At 48.3% G+C, this 24360-nt stretch overlaps 1 protein-coding gene across 1 annotated transcript in view; it reads right to left on the reverse strand.

The window, feature by feature from the left end:
• CHL1 (cell adhesion molecule L1 like) overlaps positions 1–24360 on the reverse strand; it is a gene marked incomplete at its 5' end in the record, with an annotated part of 151987 nt that overhangs the window by 12652 nt on the left and 114975 nt on the right. The window contains 13 exon segments of the mRNA XM_081073319.1: positions 412–534; positions 724–928; positions 1072–1187; positions 2296–2518; positions 7176–7246; positions 8955–9152; positions 9328–9429; positions 12282–12406; positions 16890–17055; positions 19591–19757; positions 20766–20877; positions 21187–21327; positions 24229–24360. Coding sequence (XP_080929445.1) covers positions 412–534; positions 724–928; positions 1072–1187; positions 2296–2518; positions 7176–7246; positions 8955–9152; positions 9328–9429; positions 12282–12406; positions 16890–17055; positions 19591–19757; positions 20766–20877; positions 21187–21327; positions 24229–24360 — 1881 coding nt within the window.

Raw genomic sequence — 24360 nt, forward strand, 5'->3', positions numbered from 1 at the left:
GCTGAGCTTTAGTAAAAATAATCGCCCTGCCTACATCGAGTAATTGGCTCAGGGTGTCATAAATAAATATTAAAGGCGTCTTTTCTGGTACCTATTAGCATGTTCTTTTTGTTCTGAAACAGAGCTTGGTAAACCTTCTGGGAAAGGTGCAGTCTCTGTGGCCACAACTCAACTTGGCCACTGCAGTGAGAAACAGCTATGGACAAATGTAAACGAATGGACATGGCCGTGTTCCAATAAAATGGTCTTTATAAAAACAATCAGTGGGCTGGGTGGGCCTCCATGCCGGTTTACGAGCCCTGTACTATAAGGAAGTATGATGGCCCACAAGCCATCATCACAGACTCACAGCCAAATCCTCACCCAAGGTGGAAATATTAACAGATGCCCCCCATTCGCATGTCTACTTACTGATCTGGTACTGTAATACATAGCCCGTTAAGTTTCCATTGAGCTTCTTAGGCAGGCCCCAGGATAAAGTAGCAGCGTCTTTATCGACTTTGACGACCTTGAGAAAAGTTGGCTGTTCGGGTACTAGAAAACAGAAGACCAGGGACAGACATTCATAAATCGGTAAATTTTTAAAAAGGCCCATTAGTCATAACTTGTCATAGAAACTGAGAAGCTAACTCAGGAAATTCACAGTAACTACAAATCAGGGAAGGCATGTTGAACTCAGGGACTGAAAACCACCGTGCGGGCGTCATCCCAGGTGGCGCTCACCTCCTTCTGGTGTTTGAAACGTGTAGGGCTCACTCTCGGGCCCAGCTCCTTTGGAATTATAGGCTAAGATGGTTAAGCGAAATTCACTGAAGGCGTCTAGAGAAGGAACCATTCCATAGTTTCTCTGTCCTGAAAATCTCAGAATGTTTACTTCTCTGGGATGCGTTCTTCCATCGAGCAGACTTTTTGTTTTCCACCAATTTATCTGCAATGAAAACAGGAACCCTTTTACATATCATATATGTGGCTACAGTGGCAGATTCTCTTTCATCTGCTTCTGAAATCCATTCTTATTTGCAGGAAAGGTATTAATTCAACAATGAGAAGAAGAAAATCTATGACAAAAACCTGGTATCCTTTCAGATGTCCGTGGACTCTGTCCTTCGGAATTGTTGACCAGGTCACTTTAACCACTGTGCTGTTTATAACGTCCACCCCCTGGATCACTGGAGCTGTGTCAGGATCTGTGAAGCACGAGAGAATGATGAGCTTTTCATGAACTCCAAATGGATTATTAGGGGCCTTTGCAAAGGCCAGGTGATGGTTTAACATGCAGAAAGTACTTCTGTGAGGTCAGGTCCAAATGGAACCCAGACTGTCTCCTCCCAGAGGAATTCCTCAGCCCATGTGGGTTTACAGTAAAGGACAGCCTGCACCACTCTGAGAAATGCCACTCTCCATGTGGACACATGTGGGTGATGAAACATGAAATAGTCTGGGGGCTCACTGCCTTTGGAAGCAGGTGAACTGAACTAGACCAACACTTCAAGTAATGGTACTTGGGAATGCCAGTCATCCATTATTACTACCAGTAGCTACATTAACTGAGCATGTGTACGTGTCAGGCCTGGGTCTAAGGGCCTGCGCTGGACTGACCCACACAACCCTTAGACCAACCACCCCCCACTTCCACAGGGGAGCTACAGCAGAGGAAAGAACCACAGCGGAGCAGCCAAGACTAGTATCTCAGGCCAGTGACGTGTCCTGTGTAGTTTTATTCAGGTGGCAGAGTTTAGACAACAGGTGAACCAGGAATTCGCACATTCAACCTTCTCCTGTTCTTGGATCACATGCCTTTAAACACCGGAAGAACGATGGAATAAGCCCGTGTGTGTCACATGGGGCGCACTGTGTTTCCTTTCTCCAATCATCTATTTGCAGCAGCTACTATGGCGTAAGTATTTAAGAATATGGTTTCACCAGCACCTCAAAACTGCGTGTGTGTGTATTAATAATTTTGTACCAAATCTGGGTCTGTCTCTCATCTGTTAGGAAGGCTCCAGACCTACAGCCAGGCCCGGCAAGGCAGCAGAGGACTGTTGGGAGGTCTCTGACACGTGGGGGCAAATGCACCTGGAGATCTGATGATTCCAGGGCTTTGATTTTCAATATAGAAATGGCTTTACTGGGAAATTAAAGACAAGTAAACCTTTCGACATACTTCTCTCCTGCAGCCGACCCTAATGCAGGAACCCCGATTGACATTTCCTTGTGTGCCCACAGGCAGAGGGACAGTGCTCATAGAGAGAAGTGCGATCTGCCTGACAGACACTGCAGTGAATGGGCACTTACAGTCCTCCCCAGAGTAGAGAACCACGGACTGGGGCTCGGGGCCAGCACCCAGGCTGTTTGTGGCCTGCACTTGAACTTCGTATGGAGCATAGACCGTGGGTGTCATCACCCGCAGGGTATGGTTTGTGACTGTTTCTTCTTCCCACTCCACTGAGGCGCCCTGGGGCTTCCAGGTCACTCTGTACTCCAGTCCCGGTCCATTCTGCTCCATGGACTTCAAAGGCTGAAACAGAAGGCACGACTCAGCTGGGTGATCACAGATACGGGAGTCGGAGATGGTGGCCAGCCACCCCACGCATCTAAGGAGCGTTGCAAGGGAGGGGTCATTTCTTGGAGGATCTTAAATCCCCTCTTTGGTTTGGAAAGTTGTTAAAATTTTTGTCATTCACTTTTCAAGTTTCAAAGTTCCTCTTTCAACCACCCCCACCCCCAAGTAGTAAGAACACCACCGTTTAGATGCCTGTATTACAACCTTGTGGTTAAATCTAACTTTTCATAGGAAAGAATTTACTAAGAAGTTCCACACAGGGTTTTAGCTCTTGTTCACATTCTCCTCTAGGTTCTACATTTTCACTCCCAAACATCTGGCAACCTAGAGGACGTGACTGTGAGTTCCGTGGTTGAGAATGGGGTCCCCCGTGATTTTCATCAGAACTCTCCTGCACCCAACTAACTCTAGGAAAGAGATGGCATACATTATTTTTGGAGAAGATGCATGTTTACACGTGAGTACCCAGATGGAATTCCTGTCTGTGATAATTTCCCAGCTCCCTAACCATACTGTTTCTGTTCCTTTAAGAGAAAATACCTCCCCGTCCCCCTCCCACCACACACACACTTCATTAAATGTATAGGGAAATGTAGTGGGGGATTTCTACTATCGGAAATTGGTTATTTCCACTCTCATTTTTAATTGGGCAATACTTTAATTAAAAAAACATTAACATGATGTCAGCCATTTTATTAATTTCACAAAAATAGGAATATGCATTTAAATGAAATCGGTTGTATGAAATACATTAAACATGTGATTTTAGTCCTAGACTGTAAGGTCCACTTCTATAGGCAGTAATTTTTTCTGTATACGTGAGTGGTTCAGTGATGGCCTGTGTGTTCTTACAGAATTGCAATGTTTCTCGAGTCAATCTGATTTATTAAAATACTTAGTAGAGGCATTGGTTGGCATTGCGTGGAAAGCATAGTGTGGTAATACAAGCAAAGTAATTTCCAGTCTAGGTTTATTCCAAGGTGAACACCTGTATTAGCTAGGAGAAAAAAAAGCAATGAAAGCGAAACAAAAGCCTTGTGAGATTCCCACGGTTATAGGCTATACTCGAGCTCACAGGAAGTTTTGCCCTCAGGTGTTTTTCTGTGATATGAATATAAATTCCCCAGTGGCTTCAGCACCCTGGCCAACCAGGCCACGTGAGCTCTTAGATCCAGACTGTACACTGCAATTATGACTTCCTTAGCCCCAACAACAAAAACGGTGTACAAATGATATTACACAGTTTACACCTGCTTTGCTCCAAGGAGAACAGGTCTATTTGATGAAGTTCTCCGGCAAACCTGAACATGAACTGTGCCACCACAGGTAACACCTTTAAGAAAAGCTTACCTAAGTGTTCCCTGAACGTGGAGCCTGGACTCCTGGAATCAAGCAGCAATATTCTATTAGGTTTTCAGACAATGGACAACAGAACCTCAGCAAATACCCAGACAGGCCCCCAACACAGGCAGGAGACCAGAGGAGACGAGCAGAGTAGGGAGGGTGGCCGCCAGGCGGGCCCCTCAGGAAAGCTGCCAGAGCACGAAATCTAGAAAAGAGGTTCTTAATTTGGGGTCTCAGATTTCTAGACGGGTCTGTGGATGTCCTCCAAGGGACCTGAGAAGCCCATGAAAGTGTTAGCAAAACTTCCCATGTTGACTTTTTTAGAAAAAGAGCCTATACTCCTACCATATTTTTCAGAGATCTAGGAACGGAGCAAGGTTATAACGACTGATCTAGAAACTGGGCAGATTGCTACACTGCCTAATTTCATGTTAAAGCAGGACGATTTTCTTCTAATACCTGCAGTAGAAATAATAAAACCCAGGTCCTCTAGGAGTGAAATCACAGGACTGTGATCACAGAGCCAGGTAAGTGAAAAAGGTCCTGATTGCCAAACATTAGTGGATTTGGGTTTTTCCATTTTGTTTCTGTGTTTTTTTTTCTTTTTTTTTTTTTTTGGTGTTGTTGAGATTAGAAATTTGCTATTTGAAACTCATATTTAACATAAATAAACTTATGCTTAAGAACAAAGGAAAATATCAAACAAAAATCATCCTGATATAATTGTTTAACTGATCAGGCTGCAGTGGGCTCTCAATATTTGTTTAAAAGGGACAGGATATAGCATTTTTAACACTTAGAATGTGTGTGAGACAGGGGTCACTCCATTAAATGAAAAGTCATTTCAACTAAAATGACTAGTTCTATCAAGTTACATTTTTCACATATGTTACTTTAAAAAAGTTATGTCTTTACTATTTAACATGACAGATTTATAAAGATAATTCATATGCGGCAGAACATGAACTAACTAAGATAAACCAAAACTCATTTTTGATTGTAACATAAGGTTCCATTCACTTAGTGCACAGAGGTCAATAACACACCAGGCAGGCTCTGCCCCTTATTTTGCTCTGAAGGATTTTTCATTAAATGGAATATTATTTTATTTCGAATGTATTTGCTTATTGGCTGTCCCTCCACCTAGAACACATATCCCAGGACAGCAAGACTTCATGTATTTATTTTTTTACTGCCTCTATAAACCAAGGACCTCATAATGCATTACTTTTAATTGAATCACTTTTGATGCCTACACAAAAATCATAAAGCGAAAACCAGGGCTCTTCTGAGTTGTTAACACTTTTGTGAAAGATCAACTTTTTTTTCTTTTTTAGACAAATGTCTTCTCTGAGATCATTATGTTAGAGACCGGACTTCGTTTCTAAGACAGTCTCTGCAGGGGATCTGGTCATTCAGTGTCTGCTCGTCTACCTGGGGAAGGTGCAGTATTTTCCACCTGTCCTTAGGACACTCCATGCACAACAACAAACAATGAGTAACCATTCTTAAACTTCACTGGGTGTGCCTCTAATTATTAGGCCTCTGGGTTTTAAAATAATAAACACAACGGAGCATAACGTGTCAGTGTATTCCAAATCGCTGATTCCTTCCATCCCGCAGTCAATTGCTTACTAAATTACACATCATTTGCTCTTCCAATTATAAGCACGTGTTTGGTGCAATGCCATTAGCACAAGCAGAGGGCACTAGTAATCAGCCTTGCCTTTCTTTAGGGGCAAAAAAGAGGGATTTCTGAGTAAGAGGAGCAGGAAGAAGGTCCGAAGAGGCCCACCTTCCTTCCATCACTCAGCACGTGACACCTGGTGACATCAGTAAGTCTGGTCCAGCGTCTGAAGAGGAAGGCTGACACCACGCGCTGGGGCAGCTCCCGCAGGAGCGCTGAGGGTGAAGGGGTGAGTGTTGGCAAAACACGGCACTGCTCTGAGGAACTGACCTGCTAGCTACAGTGTCACTGTCCTCTATGCAGTTACAGCACCTTGCTTACGGCAATGTCTGTGGAACTTAAAAGAGGACGAGACAGAGATACTCAAACAGAATAAAACACTAACCTAATTTCAGTCTATAAGTTAAGTAATTAGCAAGAAATGTGGCAGCAACTACGTATGACCACAGATTCAAGGAAAGTATAATATTCTTGAATGCATTTAGTTTCTGTGTATTATCTTTCTTTTTTTTCAAATTTTAAACTTGTAAAAGTTAATTTGACTGAAATGGGAATAAAGGGTTAGTGTTGATATGAAAATATTAACTATTTTGCAAGTACAGGCCATGTGATCAGGTAACGAGGGGGAAAAATCAAAGCAAACTTCATACATCTAAAATTTTCTCAAAAATCACAGGAATGAGGTGTGGGAATAAATTAGTATAATCTAGCATACATTCAAAAATGTTCTATTTTTATGTAAAATTCAGATAGTTCAATGTTGGAAGACTATTATTAATCAGAAATCTACTTTCCAATAGGTTAAAATACTTGTTCATGAAATATGCCCAAGAAGTGGAGAGGGGACAAAAGCTATCCACTGTTAGAGGAGAAATTTAGAAATGACACAAACAAAATTAAAGTTATCTGAGCAGATATACCACATTATGCCAAATTTAAAGAGGAAAATGCGTTTAATAACTTTTAAGAAGTACGTAAGGGGGAAAAAGCAGCATTTGAAGTCCAAGGGTGCCCATGTTCAAATCCCAGCTGTGTGGGTTTCTAGTGGGGATGGGCAGGATTGCCAACCCTGGGACCTCGGCTGCGGGATCTCAGACAAGGCGTGCGTGATGCTCTCTGGACGCGGTCGTCCTCAGGATTAGAAGCGAGTACACAAAATGCCAATGCTGGAGACTATTATTTGCGGGTCATTCTTTTCATATGTATAATATTTATTAGACCATATACTAAAATGAGGTGAAAGGTTAAGGTAGTCAGTATTTTTTGAATGGGAGAAACTTTATATAGTGATAGTAAAAATATCAGGAGTCTGGAACTTCCAGAAATTGATTATAATTAAATCAACCTGGACAGTCTTCTTTAAATTACTTAGCACTTTAAAACTCAATTTCACAACATTCTAATCCCAATGATCTTTAAAATACACAAATACAACATATTTATAAAATGTAATAAAATATGAAAGTCTTATTTCTTTGTTCTTAAAACATAAAGAACATTTTCTATCATTATACTTAGTATGCAGAAAAGAAGAGGAAAAAGGAACACAAAGAAACACATAACACATTAAACAATACACACCTCCCATTTTATAATCATTTCCTTGGGCTGAGAGGCTTGGACTCTTATGCTTTGTGGATTCTTGTCTGGAGCTGAAAAATTACAAGCATTAAAATTATTTTTCCCCATTGTATGGTCCATACACAAATCATCTTACTGTCTCCCCACCCCCACAGAAAATTTAAATACCTTTGATACATTTATTCATTTCTATCAAGTTCAGCTCCTAAAAAAATTTAAGGCAGTTTCCCCTCCTGATCCCCCAGCCTTATTGAGATGTAATTGACACATAACAGTGTGTAAGTTTAAGGTGTACAATGTAATGATTTGACATACATGTATATATACAAATATGTACATACACTGCATAGTTATATATATGTATTGCAAAGTGAGTACCACAAAAAGATTAGTTAACACATCTATTATCTCTCATAAGGCAGCCTTAAAATGTGTATTGTATTTAAAGGAGTAGTGTTCTTGGAGTGATTGTTCAATGGAGAGTAGATGGTTTACTTTACCTATCTTAATTTTAAACTTGCTCTTTATATTTTTAAACCTCCTTTCCTTTTTCCATTATAATTATTATCAGAAATGTATGTTGTGAATAACTGCCTCTAAGCTACTATAACTACCCTCAGGTACTAATGTCAACAGCCAAGTTTAGGGCCAAGAAATAGGAAGCAGCAGGTAATGTGTCCATGAAATTCATTGAGATAAATCTACTTTATTAGAAAGGGCTCGGGGTGGGGGGAGCTTAGCGCCAGGTATAACTCAGAGCACATAAGTGTCTGATTCAGTTGTTACCTCTACTTGCTTTTCCTCAGTCCCCAAGGGGACTTATGTCCTAGCATGTTTATTCCCGGGGAAACAGTACCATGTTATTAGCAAAGGATGGCAGTGCCCACTCGGTAACACGTTTTAGCACTATTATTCTCGAGATTTAAGCAAAGAAAAGTGTCTTTGGAATTTAGACTTTAATTTAGACTTTAAAAAGGCTTTAATTAACTGTGATGTTGTCCCTCTGTTTCTCAAAGGCCAGGCTTCAAATGGAACTCAAAGGAACAGACAAGAATAGGAGGTCCAAAGGCCGGTGGAGATCAGCCGTGTGACAGACCGCAGCATGCGGCACGTGGAAGCCAGAAAGCAAAGGGTCCCAGTCGCCCCGGGAGCAGCTCAAAGTATGAAGGCACCTGTCCTGCCTCTGGTGCCGTGGGTGTGGCTGCACCCGGCCCCTGGCACCGCCCGTCAGGGCTGCAGGGGTGGCCCAGCCTGTATTGACTTCCTGGGTCCAAATCCCTGGTGTCACCACAGACATTTAGAGCTTTAGAGAGACACTGAGCTACAAAAAGTACACTAGTTGCCTAAAATGAACGATGTCAGATAGGTCAGATATGATGAAAATCGTCAGATACAATGAAAATTTAACAAGGTGCCTATAATGAGTCAGAAGTTTAATTTCAGAAAGCTGAATCCTTGACTGCCCTCTATATATGGAACTTCAACGTAGAACTTCCTTTGTGTTGATTTTAACATAATATTTAGTTATCAGAAGGTACCCAGAGTAACTGTCTGCCCGTGTACCTTCCTGGTCCCCTGCTCTGCATCAAACATTTATTCAGTACTTACAAGACAGGTGTAACGGGAGTCTTGTCTATCAGTTTACAGAATTTTTCAAGCTCTGGACTGTGAAGGATCTAAGATCCTAGACCACTCCAGCAATCTTGGTTTTTCTTTTTAGATATTCAAAGGTGGGTCCAACTAAATGTTTTCTTAGAAACCAGACGAGAAGCCACTTACCTGCTGGGGGTGTTTCATGACGGTCAGATGGCCTGCTAGGCTGGCTCCTCCCAACCTCGTTCACGGCAATGACCCTGAACTGGTAGGTCACATACGGAGCCAAAGGTAACACGACTGTCGTCTCCTCTCCCTGCACTCTCCTCAGTTCCTCCCACCTTCCGGGCTCCTCCTTGTTCCCTTCAAATTCCACGATGTACTCTGGCAGCAGACATGGAAAGCAATTAGAACCGACTGGGGATGTTCAAGTTAGCCTAAGATTTATACCCAGAAGCGAAGGTCTAACGGGTGTTCTAAGAAGGACAGTTGGTAACAGTGGCCTTCAGGTGGACGGTGACCCGGGGTGTAAGTGACACGCCGTCCCAGGCACCCCTACCGCTGATGTCACTGTTGTGGTCGTCTCCAGCTTCCCACGTCAGCCGGACGCTCCTGTTCTGTCTTTCGGACAAGCTCAGGTGCTCGGGTGGGTCCGGGACATCTGGTCAAAGGAAAGGGAACGTGAGCACAGTACCTGGAGTGGCCTTTGTCCCCAGCCCACCCCAGGCACGGAGCAGCCCCCCTCCCACTGCCCCGTCTGCTGGCTCAGGTGTCCACATGTCACGGCCGTCAGGACCTGGTCCCAGTGCAGACTCTTCTACGTCTGTTCCCTATTGGGGCTCACGGCCACCACCGGCCAGGTGTCCAGGGCCGCTCTGGCCCCATGTCAGCATTCCTGGGGGGCTGTGCTGGCCCCATCTCTGGACCTGGGCTCTAACCAGGAGTGGGCAGGCCTCTTGTGCTAGAAGAGGAAGGGTTGGCCCTGGAAAATGTTACGCCCAAACTAGGAAACTCAGCTGGGGATGACTAATTTTAAGAGTGTTGATGCTCATGGCCATTTATGGTATTTCTACAGTAAAAGCAACAGCAAAAAGACATCTTATCCCTCATGGTTCTTCTTCCAAAATTTGGTTGCAATTCTCCCATACCCTCGCGGACACGTGTCTCTTCTCCAAGGAGACGATAGCAGCCACATCATCGACCTTCCCACACTCGTCCTCCTCCACGGGCAGCAACCTCTGTCACCCCCCCCCCAAGCATCTGTCGATGGCTGGATATTTATATGGACAAAAACCATATTTTCAATGCAGAAGAGAACGCATTTATTTTGGAACGTGGTTGGTGCCTTACATCAGAAGTTTTGTCAGCAGGTTTCTAATCCCTGCGCTCAGAGAACTGGCCGTCCCAGCACTCACTAAAGCCCTCATTTCTGAAGTCCCTGAAGCCGCGCATGCAACCCGCTGCATGTGACATCCAAACCTGCTCCGTCCAAGAAGCCTGCAGAGCTAGAATGGCTGAATGCTGTTGACACTTAGAAGAAAGATTCTCTTAAAGGATGCTTACGACTTTGGAAAGTCTCGATTGAAATGGGCCAAATACATGCTTTAAAAACTGTTTTCCAGGAAAAAAAGACTTTTAGAAGCTTCGCATGGATGTGTTATGTGTTACTGGTCGTTACGGGGATGGGAGCCAGAGACTGGCCTGAAAATGAGAGCATACACTCCAAGAAGTGGTTAAGAAAATGCAGCCATCTCAGAATTTGTTTTTATTTTACTTTTATTCTATTAGTAATTGGTAATTCTCTCACGTATGAATAGTACATGTCAGCATGGCCACTATTTATTTAAAATGATCAAAGTTTAATGGTTCTGGAAAATGGCAGCCTAATTATGAGACTGAAATATACACTTTACGAGGAGATTCAGGCGGCACGTGCCACCTGGGAACCAATCCTTGCTCGCGGCCACTGCTCAGAATTCCTGGGAGAGCTCCTCTCGACCTTGTTCATGGAAATGACCCTGAATGGTACGTCACATATGGAGCCAAAGGTAACACGACGATCACCTCCTCTCCCTGCACTCGTGTCCAGACACGTGTCTCCCACACTTGTGCGTTGGGAGAAAGTCCACTTCCCCTGGAACTATTTCATGTGGTGAATTACGACTGGGGTAGTTACCAGAGGACTGAACCTGCCTGCTTGTCCTGTGCAGTAGCCGGAATTCCTGTGCCCAAACATCTCATCACAAGGAACAATTCTACGGAAGCAAACCCGTACCTTCCACCACCTGGGAACAACTTTTTCTCCTTCGTCCTCCTCCCCCTTATCATTATTATTGCTGTTATTGTTAGGATTATTTAGGTGGAACCTGACCTGGGGGCCACTCATTTCACCTGAAACACGGCGGCCTCGCTCCATGGGAAGCACTTCAGCCAGCCTGCTCGCTCACGCCTTACCAGCCTCCTCCAAAGGGACTGAATGCTTTCCTTGCAAGTTGCACCCCACCGTTTGCCACTTGCCTGTGCACCCCAGCAACCAGAGCCTACTACTAATAACGATTAGTCCAGACACCTGATAAAGAATTGTAGGCAAAACCAGACACTTTGGAGGAATAACAACAGACTAAGAGAAAGACTGAACAGAATTCTAGGAGAAAACCATAAAAATGTCTGTATCAGTCACACAATTCCAGATAGTTCAAGGAGTTTTCAGTAAAGAGTCTTTTAAAAGATTTGGCTGGATATCCAGGGTGGGAGGAGCAGTTACTGGAACCCCACGGGAGAGAAGTGTGGGGAGGGCCTCCGGGACAGGTGGCGCTGGGACACAGCCAGCCCGGGCAGGGGGAGGACACACACCCACCCTGTGCTGCCAGGGCTACCACGGGCTGCACACAGCTTGAGGGTGGGCGGCCTATGGATGCCATGCGTACAGGTCAGCTTTCCAGAGCAGAGAGCTGGCGGTTACTCAGGGGGGAGACTGGACAGACACCCTGCAGACGGCCCAAGAGCCTTAAACACAGTGACGAGAGGGGCAACTGCACTGACTGCCTCGTAAGGGGGGCACACTGCCTTCTAATTAGCATTGTCACTTGAAAAATACATGAAAGGTATCCCCTTGCAGATCCTTTGCAGGCCCTGCCACCCTGCCTCTGGCTGAGAGCATGACCACTGTGCAACCCCAGGAACCCCCACCCTGAGCCCTGCACACCAGCCGCCCCCACCCTGAGCCTCACTTCTCTGCACACCAGGAAAGGGCGGCTGCCATGCTCTGGGAACTCAGGCAAGCTTCAGGTGTCGTGGCCGAGATGCCACCTACTTCCCACTACCCAGAGAAGGGGATTAAGCATTCACCAACTTCTTGGACGGAAGAGGAGAAAGTATGGAAAGTGGGTTACTATTTAATTGAAAAATCAAACTAGCAAGTTATACGTAGAGACTGAGTTGTGTGAGAACAGTGGGTTTGACCAGCAATGGAAAGGAAACGAGCAGAGTGCCCTCACTGCTGGGTGCACTCACCCAGGATGGTCACTTGGGTGACAGCAGTGACGTTGTCGAGCTCAGTCTGAGCAGAGCAGGCGTAAATGCCCTGGTCCTCCCGAGTGACAGCGGATATGGTCAGATTAGCTCCGTCGATAGTGATCCTGCAGGGAGAAGCATGAGGATGAGGAGAGTAAAACAGCACTAGCAGGAGAAACGTGATCTTTCACAAACGTACGTCCCCATCGAAAGCCATTCAAGAAAGAAGAAAAAAAACACATCTTCATAGCATGCAGATTTTACTGGAGAACGCCACCAGTGGAAACTGGAGATAAAGCATTGCTCAAGTTTACCACGTCTACACAGCATGGAAAGGACCAGGTTTGTTCGGTGTTGGTTTGAATGACCAAATCCAAGCGTGTGCAGTGCCAGCGCCAGGGTTGGACCTGTGTCCCCTGGTGAGTCTGGAGACCGTACCAGCCTGACAACAGCTCCGACACATTTGAATAATTCTTACTCAAGTGGATGTTTCGGGAACCCCCATTAGGATCAGGACCAGGTGGGCTGCTCCTTACACAGGCAGAGCTCTGGGCCCCCCAGTTCCAGCAGCCGGAGTGCACGAGCTGCAGTCCCCACCCTGCCAGGGTCGCTTCCTTCGGCCTCCAGCACGAGCAGAAGCACGTCAGGATCTGCTGAGGGTCCTATGGGATTGATCTGAACAGCAGGTGGCAGACAGGCGCTTCTTTCTGCAGCTCGTAGCTGTTTATCATTTGTTCTATTTTTGCTGACTTTTCATCGAGCTCACTACATGGACATTTTTAATATGAATCAGACCCTTTGTCCGACTTAGGTAATGTTAACGTAACTGCACACGTGGTTTTCCCAATACCGTTCCATTAACTTTGAAGTATATTCACCGCAGTTTGCTGTTTATTGGAATAAATACTGTCGTCCTGTGGGAAGGGAGAGGAAGTCTTCCATAATGGAGGTGTTTAATGTGAAACTCCTGTGAAGTGCTGAGAAGTTTGAACTGTAGAAAACCACTTGAAACTGGAGTGAAATCTAACCTGCACCTGCCCTTTGAGTGTAGACAAAGCGGCTTGTTCCCACAGCAATCCTGGGCGGCGGCTGATGCCACTACCTGGTCCTGCTCGTCAACAGTCTCACCACAGTCCTAACCAGGACACGGCTGTGCACCCGGCCACGTCAGCTGCGTGTCCACAGGACACAACATCGGAGGGCTGCGCGTGCTGGCAACTGCAGAAGCGTTTACTGCTCAGGAGAAGAGAGACCGTTCAGTCAGCCCTTCACGCAGGGCTGTCGGGGACCTGTGGGAGCTGATCTTACCCACCGTCTTCCTGCCGGATTTGCCAGCTGGCACGGGGCTGCATCAACCAGAACAAAAGGGCAACGTTTTGGTAACACGTGTCCCAGAACCGGTGACTTTGAACCTCACACACCCACCCCAGGGCCTCCAATTCGTCCAGGCAGAGCGACCACTGGTCCTCAGGGTTGTGACCTCGGGAGCTTATTAAACATACGACGTGTGGCCTCCGTCTAGGTTCACAATTGATACCTCTAGACGTGGGGCCAGGCCCTGCCACCTGGCTGTGACGCCTAGGGCGTGTGGCCCCCGTGCGGTCTCATGAGACCCATTGTCTGTCTTTGTCTCCATCCCTCCAATCTTCTCCGGTTTGCATTCACCCAAGAAGCCTGCTGTGACCCCAACCCTCCGGGCACCCTCGCCTGCCCGCCCCGGCCGCGTGCGTCTCCCTCACCCTCCACGGTGTCTCGCCCCATCGTGTCCGTGTCATAACCAAGTCCTGCCAGGACCTCTGCCAAAGCGACTCTCTCCTGGGAGCCCGGGGCTGGAGGCTCAGTACCCCCAGTTACGACCTGTGGACCCTTTACTGAAACATTGGGCCTAACTCACCTTGTCTACAACATGGGACAGCAGTGTTTCTCGGGAGAAAATGGCGGAGCACGTGAAGTGACTGGTGCACAGCTTGGCAGGTGTCCCTCACAGGCTGCTGCTGGCAACACTGACCACGTGGTGCCCCTGCTGGGTCAGCAGCAGTCACGGAGCTCGCGGGGACACTTTAATGCCCCAACCCCTGCCCCTCCGGCATCTGCAGGAGGGACCCTCCCCGCTCATAGCCTCTACCTTCTGTGATGGTTTCTCACTTTGCCTCTATATCGGTGAGGTCCCCCATGCAGGTGCTGCCATTTCAGAGGGAAAACAGCCGTCCCCCCAGACCCTCCACCCTCGGCCCACCACCTTCTCCTCAAACCCGCACAGCCCCCTCTCTCTCCCCAGTCTCTCCCGCAGGACTCTGTCCTGGGCTCTGCCAGTAGTCACCAACAGCCCCCTCCACACCTGCTGAGCACGGTACACATTCTAAATAGGCTTTCCGTTCACGGCCACCCTCCAGTCCCTCCCCCCTAACCATGGTGTTTGGCCTGGGGCCACCTGCAGGCTCGAAATCCAGAGGGAATTCCTGGGAGCTCTCGGCCTTCCTAATGGGCTAATGAGGGAAAGTGACAGACGTGAGCACGCACTGGGCGTAATGGCCCCATGCTTGTCCCACGCGGCAGGGGACAGGAGTTTTCACTTCTCAGTGTTCTCCACATGCCTTTTGATCAGAAGTTTACCTCTTTCTAGGTAGAAGCTTCTGGCCCTCAGTGTGGGGATGAGGAGAAGTGTTTGAGCAGAGGTGAGAAACGGGAGCTCGGCGACGCCTGTGACCTCACCTGCCTGCTCCTGGTGTGGCCTCGCCAGTCCGGGGACCTCTACTCTCCCGCCCCCCCATCCGTGTCACCTGTTAGGTCACTGACGAGCAGAGGCTCACCTGAGGGTCAGCCCAGCATCCGGCAGAAACTAAAGCTGGGCCCCAGAGCTGCTGTGCCTTCAGGGCTCACATCACCCATTCCCTTCTTGGCTGTAGCTCAGGGGTCAAATGCAAGACCCCGATCACTGGACAGTACTGACAAATGAGGAAAATTTGCGGGATCTGAGCCGCTAACAAACCCACTGAGATCTAACGGAAGGCTTAAGATGTCTGCTGCAGCAGTGGCCTCTCAGGGAACAAGAATTAATCTCTCGTTTCAGTGATGCCTGGTTGCCAGACCTATGCTGCCTCTGTACAAACCTTTACGTGTCTCGGAGGGTGACGTGGGGCGAGGTATGAGGCTGGGCGGAGGCCTTCATGTAGAGGTGGCACACACGTGTACGCACACACATGCACACTCACACGCATGCACACATACTCACACACTCATGCACTCACACACATGCACACACACATATACTCACACACACTCACACATACACAGACACATGCATACACTCACACTCACACATGCATACACTCATGCATACACACATTTATGCACAGACATGCACACACATGCACACTCACACACATGCACACATACACACTCATGCACTCACACACATGCACACACTCACACTCATGCACACTCACATACACAAACAAATGCACACATGCACACATTCACACACGCCACCAGGAAAGGCCAAGCAGGTCACAGAAATGAGACTGGCCACTGGAGGAGACGTGAGGGCAGGAATCACAGAGACCAAACTGCACTCAGTACTTCATAATTTCTAGGCACTTGATGTGTCAACTTCTAGAAACTCTTTGAGGAAAGTGCCTTTAACATTTGTTTTAACCAAACTATGTTGTACGTAGAATGTAAAACTAAGGTGCAGAGGAAGGAGTTCAGCTGCTTACCCAAGGTCAGAGTGACAGAACAGGGTTCAAACCCGGGCCACTGGGCTCCTGAGTCCATGCTCTTTCTTAGGACTCCGCTGCTGGTCTAAGGAGCACAGGTCCTAGGTGAAGACGTCCAAGTGTCCTTCTCCAGAGTGATGGTGCAGGGACAGTGGGCAGCAGGGTGCCCAGTGCCAACCCGCTTGGTGAGATACAAAAGGAGAACAGCTGATCTCTGTCCGCTCTCAGAGGCTATGTGGGCATTCGGGAAACACCAATTTCCTTTCCTGACATACTTCGTGTTGTCTAAGGCTACTGGACATCCATTCACACTTCCTTCTACACTCCTTCTCCTAGACTTTCTCTATATCCTCGCGACACGGGCTGGAAGTTGCAAACAGGGACTTGGCAACATTTTCTGGCAGGAAGGGTTCCTTCTGGGTGTGATTCGGGTTCTGCTGACGGGACAGACTCCTGGGGCTGGCAGGTGAGGGGACATGGCAGGCTGGGCTCATCGATAGCACCAGTGTGGGGGTGGGGTGGGCATTGGCTGTGGAGATGGCAGCGTCACACCGGCAGTGTCTGGTAACTAAGAACCCGAAAATTCAGTGGGCAGCCCCCTCTAGGCTGTCTCCTCCTCTTTCCAATGTTTTATTTTCTTGTTTTTGAGCACCAAGCAATAAATATGCCTGGAGTTCCTGCAATGACTTCTGGTTCAGGCACGAGCAGGACGATACACATGACAGAGAAAGCTGGTCACCAAAACAAGGACATACACACGTGAGAGCAAAGTGAGACAGGTAACTATGACTTTTCAGTGTCATCGCGAAGACTGAGCTTCATCGAGGGAGGCCAGTATTTTAACTCGGTGTGAACATGTTTCACTTGTTTTTTATCGTAAGCGTTCACCCACCTGCCATCCTCTGTGCCGTTCATTTCAAAGGCTTCTCCATCTTTGCTCCAGGATAACCTCAAGCTTTGTTTCAGGTGGGTGTCACACTGGCTCTCACAGTGCAATTCCAGGGTGTGCGACGTGGGGACCCGAGGACTCGCAGGAGAAACGCGAACTTTTGTAGCATCTGTTTGTACCAAACAAAGACACCAGTTAGCACTGCGAGCACAGCTTACGTGGTCACGTGTCTGCCACAGGGTCACCCACAGGTGTCCACATAAGTCAAAATCTCACGCAATGCTTGTCGCACTGCAATTTCCTGACATCACACATCATTACTGTCTTCTTCCCACACAAGCCTGGGCAACTAACAAAATTCGAGTGGAAACAGTAATTAACAGCTTAGCGATTTCCATCAGTACTTCCCGGGCTTGGGGGGAAAGGAGAATGTGAGCCAACAAATGCTTCCAGATGCTGAACACAGTACAATTTCTTCTTCTAGTGCTTCTGGAAATGTGACCAAAGTACCATAAAGAAAAAAGGAAAATCAGTGGCTTTTATTTTGTTGCGTGTGTTACTAGTGGGGTCGGCTAATGGTGGAGCCCAGGAACAGGTGCCCTGTCCCCAAGAAGGTGGGGGACCTGGGCGCAGGCCCGGGAAGGCCTGTTTCACGGCACCAGAGCACCCCAGGGCCTAGAGGGGATGCATACAGGAGGCGCTCAGTGTACACTTGCGGAATTCTTGTGGAATGAGGTGGCGTGATATTTTAAAAGTAAATTAGCCGTGTCCACACACAGAGCTCAAACGCTGGTACCACGGCTGTCGTGACAAATGTCTGCTTTCTGACGATTGTCTCAAAACACATGGTCCTACTTTCAGAGGCCATGTCAGGAACATATACTTTACCCCGAGGTGGTACCTGGTCACACTGTGACCCTCTCAGGCACGCTCTCACCAGCTGACCTCCAGCTCCACAGTCATGTTCTGATGTTCACTATCTACCCTGATTAAAAACTGAAAGTGTTAATGAAACGGACTATCAGGAGGCCGGGCACAACTTACAGATTATTAGTTTTAATAACCTTGAGTTAATTTTAAATGAATTATTAAACATCTCCCAATTCTAAATTAAAGCCAGTCTTATATTATGTTAGATAAGACCCGGTCTTATAGTAAAATAAAACCGGGTCTTATATTAATTTTTGCTCCAAAAGATCATTAGAGCTGATTGTCCAGCTAGGTCTTATTTTCGGGGGAAAACGGTAACAGATACCATTCAGTGGCACCGACTCTGTTTACCAGGCTCGGCAAGTATGTTTAGTCATTGCAACATTTAATTATTATAACAATTCTATGAATATTAATATTTCCACTTTATAGACAAGAGCATTTAAGGCTAAAAAGAAAGTAGGCAAGGACGCCAAAGCTGCTGACCGCAGAGAGGCTGGGCTGGGGCTGGAACCCGCGTCAGGCAGAGCCCTCAGCTCTTCTTTCCACCACTAGCCTATGGGCCCCTCATTCAACCGTAACATCCCTGTTTTAATTTTTGACATTCATCATGTATATGCAAAAACTGTGTCCTTAATCTTTCACTGATGGGATTTCTATTTATTCCTTAACAAGGAAACGGACACAAGAATGGCCTGAGCAGTCTTGCAGTGACCACCTCTGTGGTGACAAGCGGTTTTGGGGTCCCCTGTGGGCCCAGCACAGTGTGGGGCTCAGGGATGTGAAGCTTCGTCTGGATGGATGGCTGGCTTCCCCCGCCTGACTTTGAACCTGGCTGAGTGGCTTCACTTTGATGTAGGCTGGTATTATGAAGTATAAAAAGAATCATCTCCTGGACTCTCAAGGACATTTTAAAATTGTACACGACACCTGAAAATGCAGCCACATCAGAGAGAAGACACCACCGGGGAAGATGCATGTGCCTTAAAACTACAGCCCGTGTGATTGGCGTGTTGGATAGCAGGGTACAGAAAGAAACAAATATGAGGCAGAAGAGAAGAAAAGGGGCTGAGAGAAGAAAGGAGGGGAGGTGTGGCGGGCGGGTGTGCAGGTATCAGTGAAAGCAGATAGCTGAGCGAACGTGTGCTCTGTCCCCTAAGCGGTGGGCAGGGGGCCCCAGCTCTGCACGTCACAGGAGACATGACCTCCACACAGGCTGCAGGCCCTTTCTGGTCTGTGTGCTGTCCTGAAAAGGATTTTCTCAGCAATTCTGAAATCAAAATGTCAGTGAGATGCAAGCGGCTCTTAGGGGCTTCCCAGGACTTGGTTGTGCAGAGAAAATACAAAGCTGTTCACGGTTCAAAGACGGGACAAAAGACCTTCCCATCCTCTCACGCCTGGGCTCCATGAAGCCGCACTTTTCTAAGTGTGTCTGTGAAACTTGTAGCTCTAAGAGTTGATTACGGCCAATGTTAAGCTGCTTGGTTATTGAAATACAACAGAGTTACAGAAATACCCCAGGGGGGCATGTCTGGAACCTGCCAGTCACACCAAGAACAACTACTTCCTCTTAAAATCATATAGAAAGCCGTGTACACACCATCAGTGTGTCCTCTCATTTTCAGATGGTCTTTCAGACAAAACATAGCCCAGGAGGGGTGAACAGGCCTGAGGAACTTCAACAAGTGCTCTAACGTAAATCAGACTTCATTTGGGAAAACAAAGACAAAGGGAGCCCATGGGAGAATTCATGTAGAGTAAAAACTAAAATTACTTCGAACATCCAGACTGGCCGTGACGACCGCCCTCCCCTTTGCGTTGACCACCCAGCACGAGTACTGGCCAGCGTCATCCTCGGTAGCCCCGTCGAGCTGCAGGGTGCCGTCCTCGTGGACCTGGAACCGCCTGCCTTCCAGCGGATTCATTTCTTCCACCTTCTCCCTGTGGATACAGAAGGTGTAAACCCACGGGGCGCGTGGCGGGCTGGTACCTGCCAATGTCACTCAAGCTTATCCCTCTCAGCAGACCTAACGCAATGTCCCCCTTGGGTGGGCATGGGGACCGCGTCTACCTGCTGGAGCTCGAGTCACCTTCCCACAGTCATCTGTCCCCAGGTACTGTTGCCACAGCGTGAACTCCCTGCACATGTCACAGTAATAGGCCGCTGGAGCTAAAGGTCTACAGAACACATTGCTGCTTTCACTGAGGACAGAGGAGAGTGGGACACTGGCCTCAGAGGCAAAACGTAAAAGGGCGCCAAAAAATGTCCATAATCAAGATAAATCACATTTTAATGGAGTATTTTCAGAAATCAAAACTACTGCGATGAACAGCCACAAGAACCACACGAACAGTTTGGAGCCGGGCAGGGTTTCCCCAGCACTGCGGGCCCCGTCTCGCTCTCCCAGCTCCCATCCCAGCCCTTCCCCAGATGGCAGAGTCACTTCCAGACGGTCTGCCCACGTGTGTAGTAAGGTGACAAGCACGGCAGACCACGCAGAGGTGTGTTTGGACTGACTAAGCCATCAGTACATTGAAATTAAATTCAAAACATGCTTTGGAGACATTTTAAGCCTGTGTGTACAGAACGAGGTGCAGGCTTAGAGAATTATTTAGATTCTGTCCCAAACAACACAATAAAGGGATACGCGACCTTAGATAAACCCCAAATGATAACCAACTCCCCCGATAAAATCATTCTCGTGATCATTTCAATTCTTTGCTTTCCTTTGTGAGCACAGGTAGCTTTCCACTTTCCCCATGCAAGAAACCCCAAGAGATCCGGTCAATGCTTCCAGAGACGGAAGTGACCAACTTAGCGACCTGATTTCTCAGAGGCGTGGGGTTCACGTGTGACATGGAAACAGTGCAGTCCGTCAAATGATGGTGGAGGAAACGAGGGGGCATTTCTATAGCTGGCATCCTCTTGAGAAGCCCTGCCCAGCTTACCAGGACACGGCCGCCTCGGGGGACGCGAAGAACCTGCAGTGTAGGAAGGTGCTGGCGCCAACCACCGCTGCATAGCTCTTTCCGTCCTCAGTTTGTATCAGTGGAGGGACATCTGTTTGAAAATCACACAGTTAAACTTCCATGTGAGAAACAACATGTGCCCATTACCATGCCCCACGCCCGCTGCTCTGATGCAATGAGAAAACAGTTGAATGCCACGGTGTACATTCTTGGATTCAAAACGTATCCAAATTCAGTACATTTCTGAAAGTCTCACTTTAGTATGAAGTTAATGCCCACATGTAAGAGGAAAGGTGCTTTGATTTTGCCCGTTTCTGTGTCAAACATTCAGTGCCGTGTGTGACCTTGAGTGCTGCCCCTTAGGACCAACGAGAGGGCAGCCTGCTCGCGGCTCGCTCACCTACAACATCCACATTGGCGTTGGCGAGGATGGTTCCATGGGGGTTGGACGCCTCACACTGGTACACGGCAGAGTGGTTCGGCTGCAGGTTGGTAAAGCTGATCTCCCTGGGGGAGAGAACATCACCAGCAAATGGGTTTTCTGCAAGAGATCACACAGTGTCAGTTTGATAAAAAATAGGACATAAAATATTTATACACCATTTGTTGAGGATGTCACACAGTATTTATATTTTAAGACCAGTTTAGGGGGAATAATAGTTCATTGAAGCCAATTCATTAGACTTTCTTAACATCAATCCCGGGTTTTTATTTCCAGACCCTTCTGCAGTTTCAATCTTCCTTCAAATTAATATTGATTGCCAAAATATCTATTGTCTCTCGCTCACTGCCTCTCTCTATCCACACCCTGAAGTCAGATTCCAGATCTTCTGTTTCGCATTCAAGTCCCACTGGGATCTGAAGGTCACGGCTCTTGTAAATTTAGGTCCTGAGAGAGCCCGGAATAAATGTCATGACCGACACAGCCTGACCTCCAACCCTCGGCCCCTGGCTGCGGCCACACACACCTACTCCTGTGTTTCATCTCTCTGCCCTTCTGGAATTTTCTAATCTACACCGTTCAAGTGCGGTGCTTGCTATTCAACCACCCCAGGTGTGTAGCTTATATATGTCGTTTTCCCTCCTTGAGAGGCTTAGAAAACAGGGGCCATGGTTTCTCCTTCCTGACAATTCTGCCCCACTCCTGGTCCAGGTGCAATTCTGGAAATGTTGGACGTGAGAAGACCTGACACTTCTGGTCCTTCATTAAGGACCAAAAGCGTCCGTGGATGTGGCACGTGTCATCTCATGAACTCTGCTCGGACCTCCTGGATCAGCAGAAACATGGCCATGGCGGAGGTGAGGGGACTGGTTCCAGAGAAGGAGAGTTACACGGCCCACAGGTTGGCCTCATTTCTAACGCCCAGTCCCCCCCCTTGCTGTGACACTACAAACAAGAGGTGGGAGGAAAACACATTAGCTGGGAATGTGACTGAGGGGCACAGATGAGACCGTGTAGTCGGTTCTCCATTCAGAGGCTGGAAGTCTCTTCTGCTAATGGATTAGCTCATGTCCCCCTTCGACGACCTGCCCATGTTACTACAAAAAACCCAAGCCCCTACTGGGGCTCTCCCCTTTGCAGGTGGCATGGCCCTGTCCCTCCCGACAGTGCCCTGTCCTGGCACTGCCCGCCCCATCCACCCTGGGCTCCTCGCATCTCGTCTACGCTCCATGCGTCCCCAGGTTCTTGCACCCACTGACCCCCGGACCCAGGTGTTTCACAAATATTTCAGGGACCCCTCCCTTACCACTGGCAGGTCTCTGCTCAGAACAAATGACCTCAGGGGCCTCACTCTCGTCACCTCAAAATGAAATAGCAGCTCTGTTGCACCTGAACTTATGCTACGTCCCCATCGCCAGCCATTGTCGCCCGGACCACCCGCAGCCCCTCTGTGTACTTGCTGGTGTGTGGCCTGGACGCCCAGGAGAGCGACACCCAGGACAGCAGTGCCCATCCACTGTCCTCCCTGCTAGCTCCCTCCCGCCAGGCCAGTGCCCACAATGGGCCACCACCTAGGAATCTTACTGAAGTAAAGGCTCAGTCCGTCAGATATGAGCACCGGTGCCTCCTGTCAAAGACTCATTTGCAGCTTCAAAGCAACATGAGAACCCTGTTCCCGTGACAAGCAAGCGCCATTCAGACATCAGGTGTGTGATGTGACGTCTTAGGGTCCTTACCGTTCTTCACACACATCGGTTGTTTCCCTTCCCCTCTGACCTGCCTACAGCCCCGTTTCATTTCTCATTCTGTCCTCTGCGGAGCTGAGGGGAACGTCTCAGATGGGGGGACACTGAGGACGGGGCTGAGGTCCCCTGAGCGCTCGCTCCGTGCGCGGTGTAGGGCGATACACAAGGAGCGTCCCTGTGCCTGGTGTGTCCTCTCATCCACGTAACCACCCTGGAGACGGTGACGTGTGGTCAGTGACACGCCCTGTCACTCGGGGCTGAATGGGCACAAACACGGGCAGCCCGGCCCCTGAGCTTATAAACCACCACAGCGTCCTACAGATGAGCCGCTATCCTAGCAGGTTAACCACGCTTTCCTCAGCCAATCACCATTAGCTCTGTTCCAGTGAAAACCCAAAGCTGCAGAAGACTCAGTACACAGCTCCAGGTCACACAGCGAGGAAAGTGCATGGCCAGGATGCCGCCCTCGACATGAGTGGGTCCAGCGTCAAAGACACAAAACATACACGTCTCAACACTGTGAACACTCTAATTGAGTGAATCAGTTGACAAAATACGTGTGCTCCTACCATAACATTCAGAATGACCAGGGCTCTAGCTCCAGAAGGGGCTTTGGGACTGCTTGGGGCGCCATGCCAGAGCACCGCGCAGTGGGGAGGACAGCCGCCAGGCCTGGGCCGCCTGCCTTTCCATGCCCGGTCCCTCTCGGGAGCCCCCTGGAGGGGGCGTTTTCCAGTCTTGGGTGCTAGAACTCGGCCGACAACACGCAGGGAGCCAGGGGTGGGGGACACGGGTCTGGGGTTTATGTGCCTCTGTCTCTGTGCACGTCCCCAGTCGTGGAGACGAGCACCACGGGAGGACGGCCAGAGCAGGTGCCTGTACAGAGCAGAGCCCAGCGCAGGGTCTCAGGGACAGGCCAACACCCTGTGCTCTCAGCCACAAGGTCGCAGTCCTCGGCACTCACAGGGCGAGGGACGGGCCACCATCATCTTCTCTCCCTCTCATTCAGGTGCCTTACTTTACATATAAAATTAACGTAATGGCCTAACCAGTATAAATATGACGTCCAGCTTTTCCATACACCTAAGTATGCATCAAACGGCTTAGAAAGATGTAATTTCAGATTTCCGGGGTCGATCTGCCCGCTGGCCCAGCCACTTCCCATCCCCATTGTCCACACATCCCGGTGAGTCACGTCACCGGCCCAGCCAGGCACGGCCGCAGCCTCACTGGTCAGCACTGGCGGCTCACTTACTCTCAATCGGCGAGCCGTTGACTCTCCACTTGATGGTGGGCGCAGGGTCTCCTTCAGCCTCACACAACAAGATGCCACTGCCCCCCGTGCTGTACACACCACTCTGGGGCTTCTTCGTCCATCGAGGGGGCT

This window comes from Rhinolophus hipposideros (assembly GCF_964194185.1).
Source record: "Rhinolophus hipposideros genome assembly, chromosome: 14".
Classification (NCBI taxonomy): Eukaryota; Metazoa; Chordata; class Mammalia; order Chiroptera; family Rhinolophidae; genus Rhinolophus; species Rhinolophus hipposideros.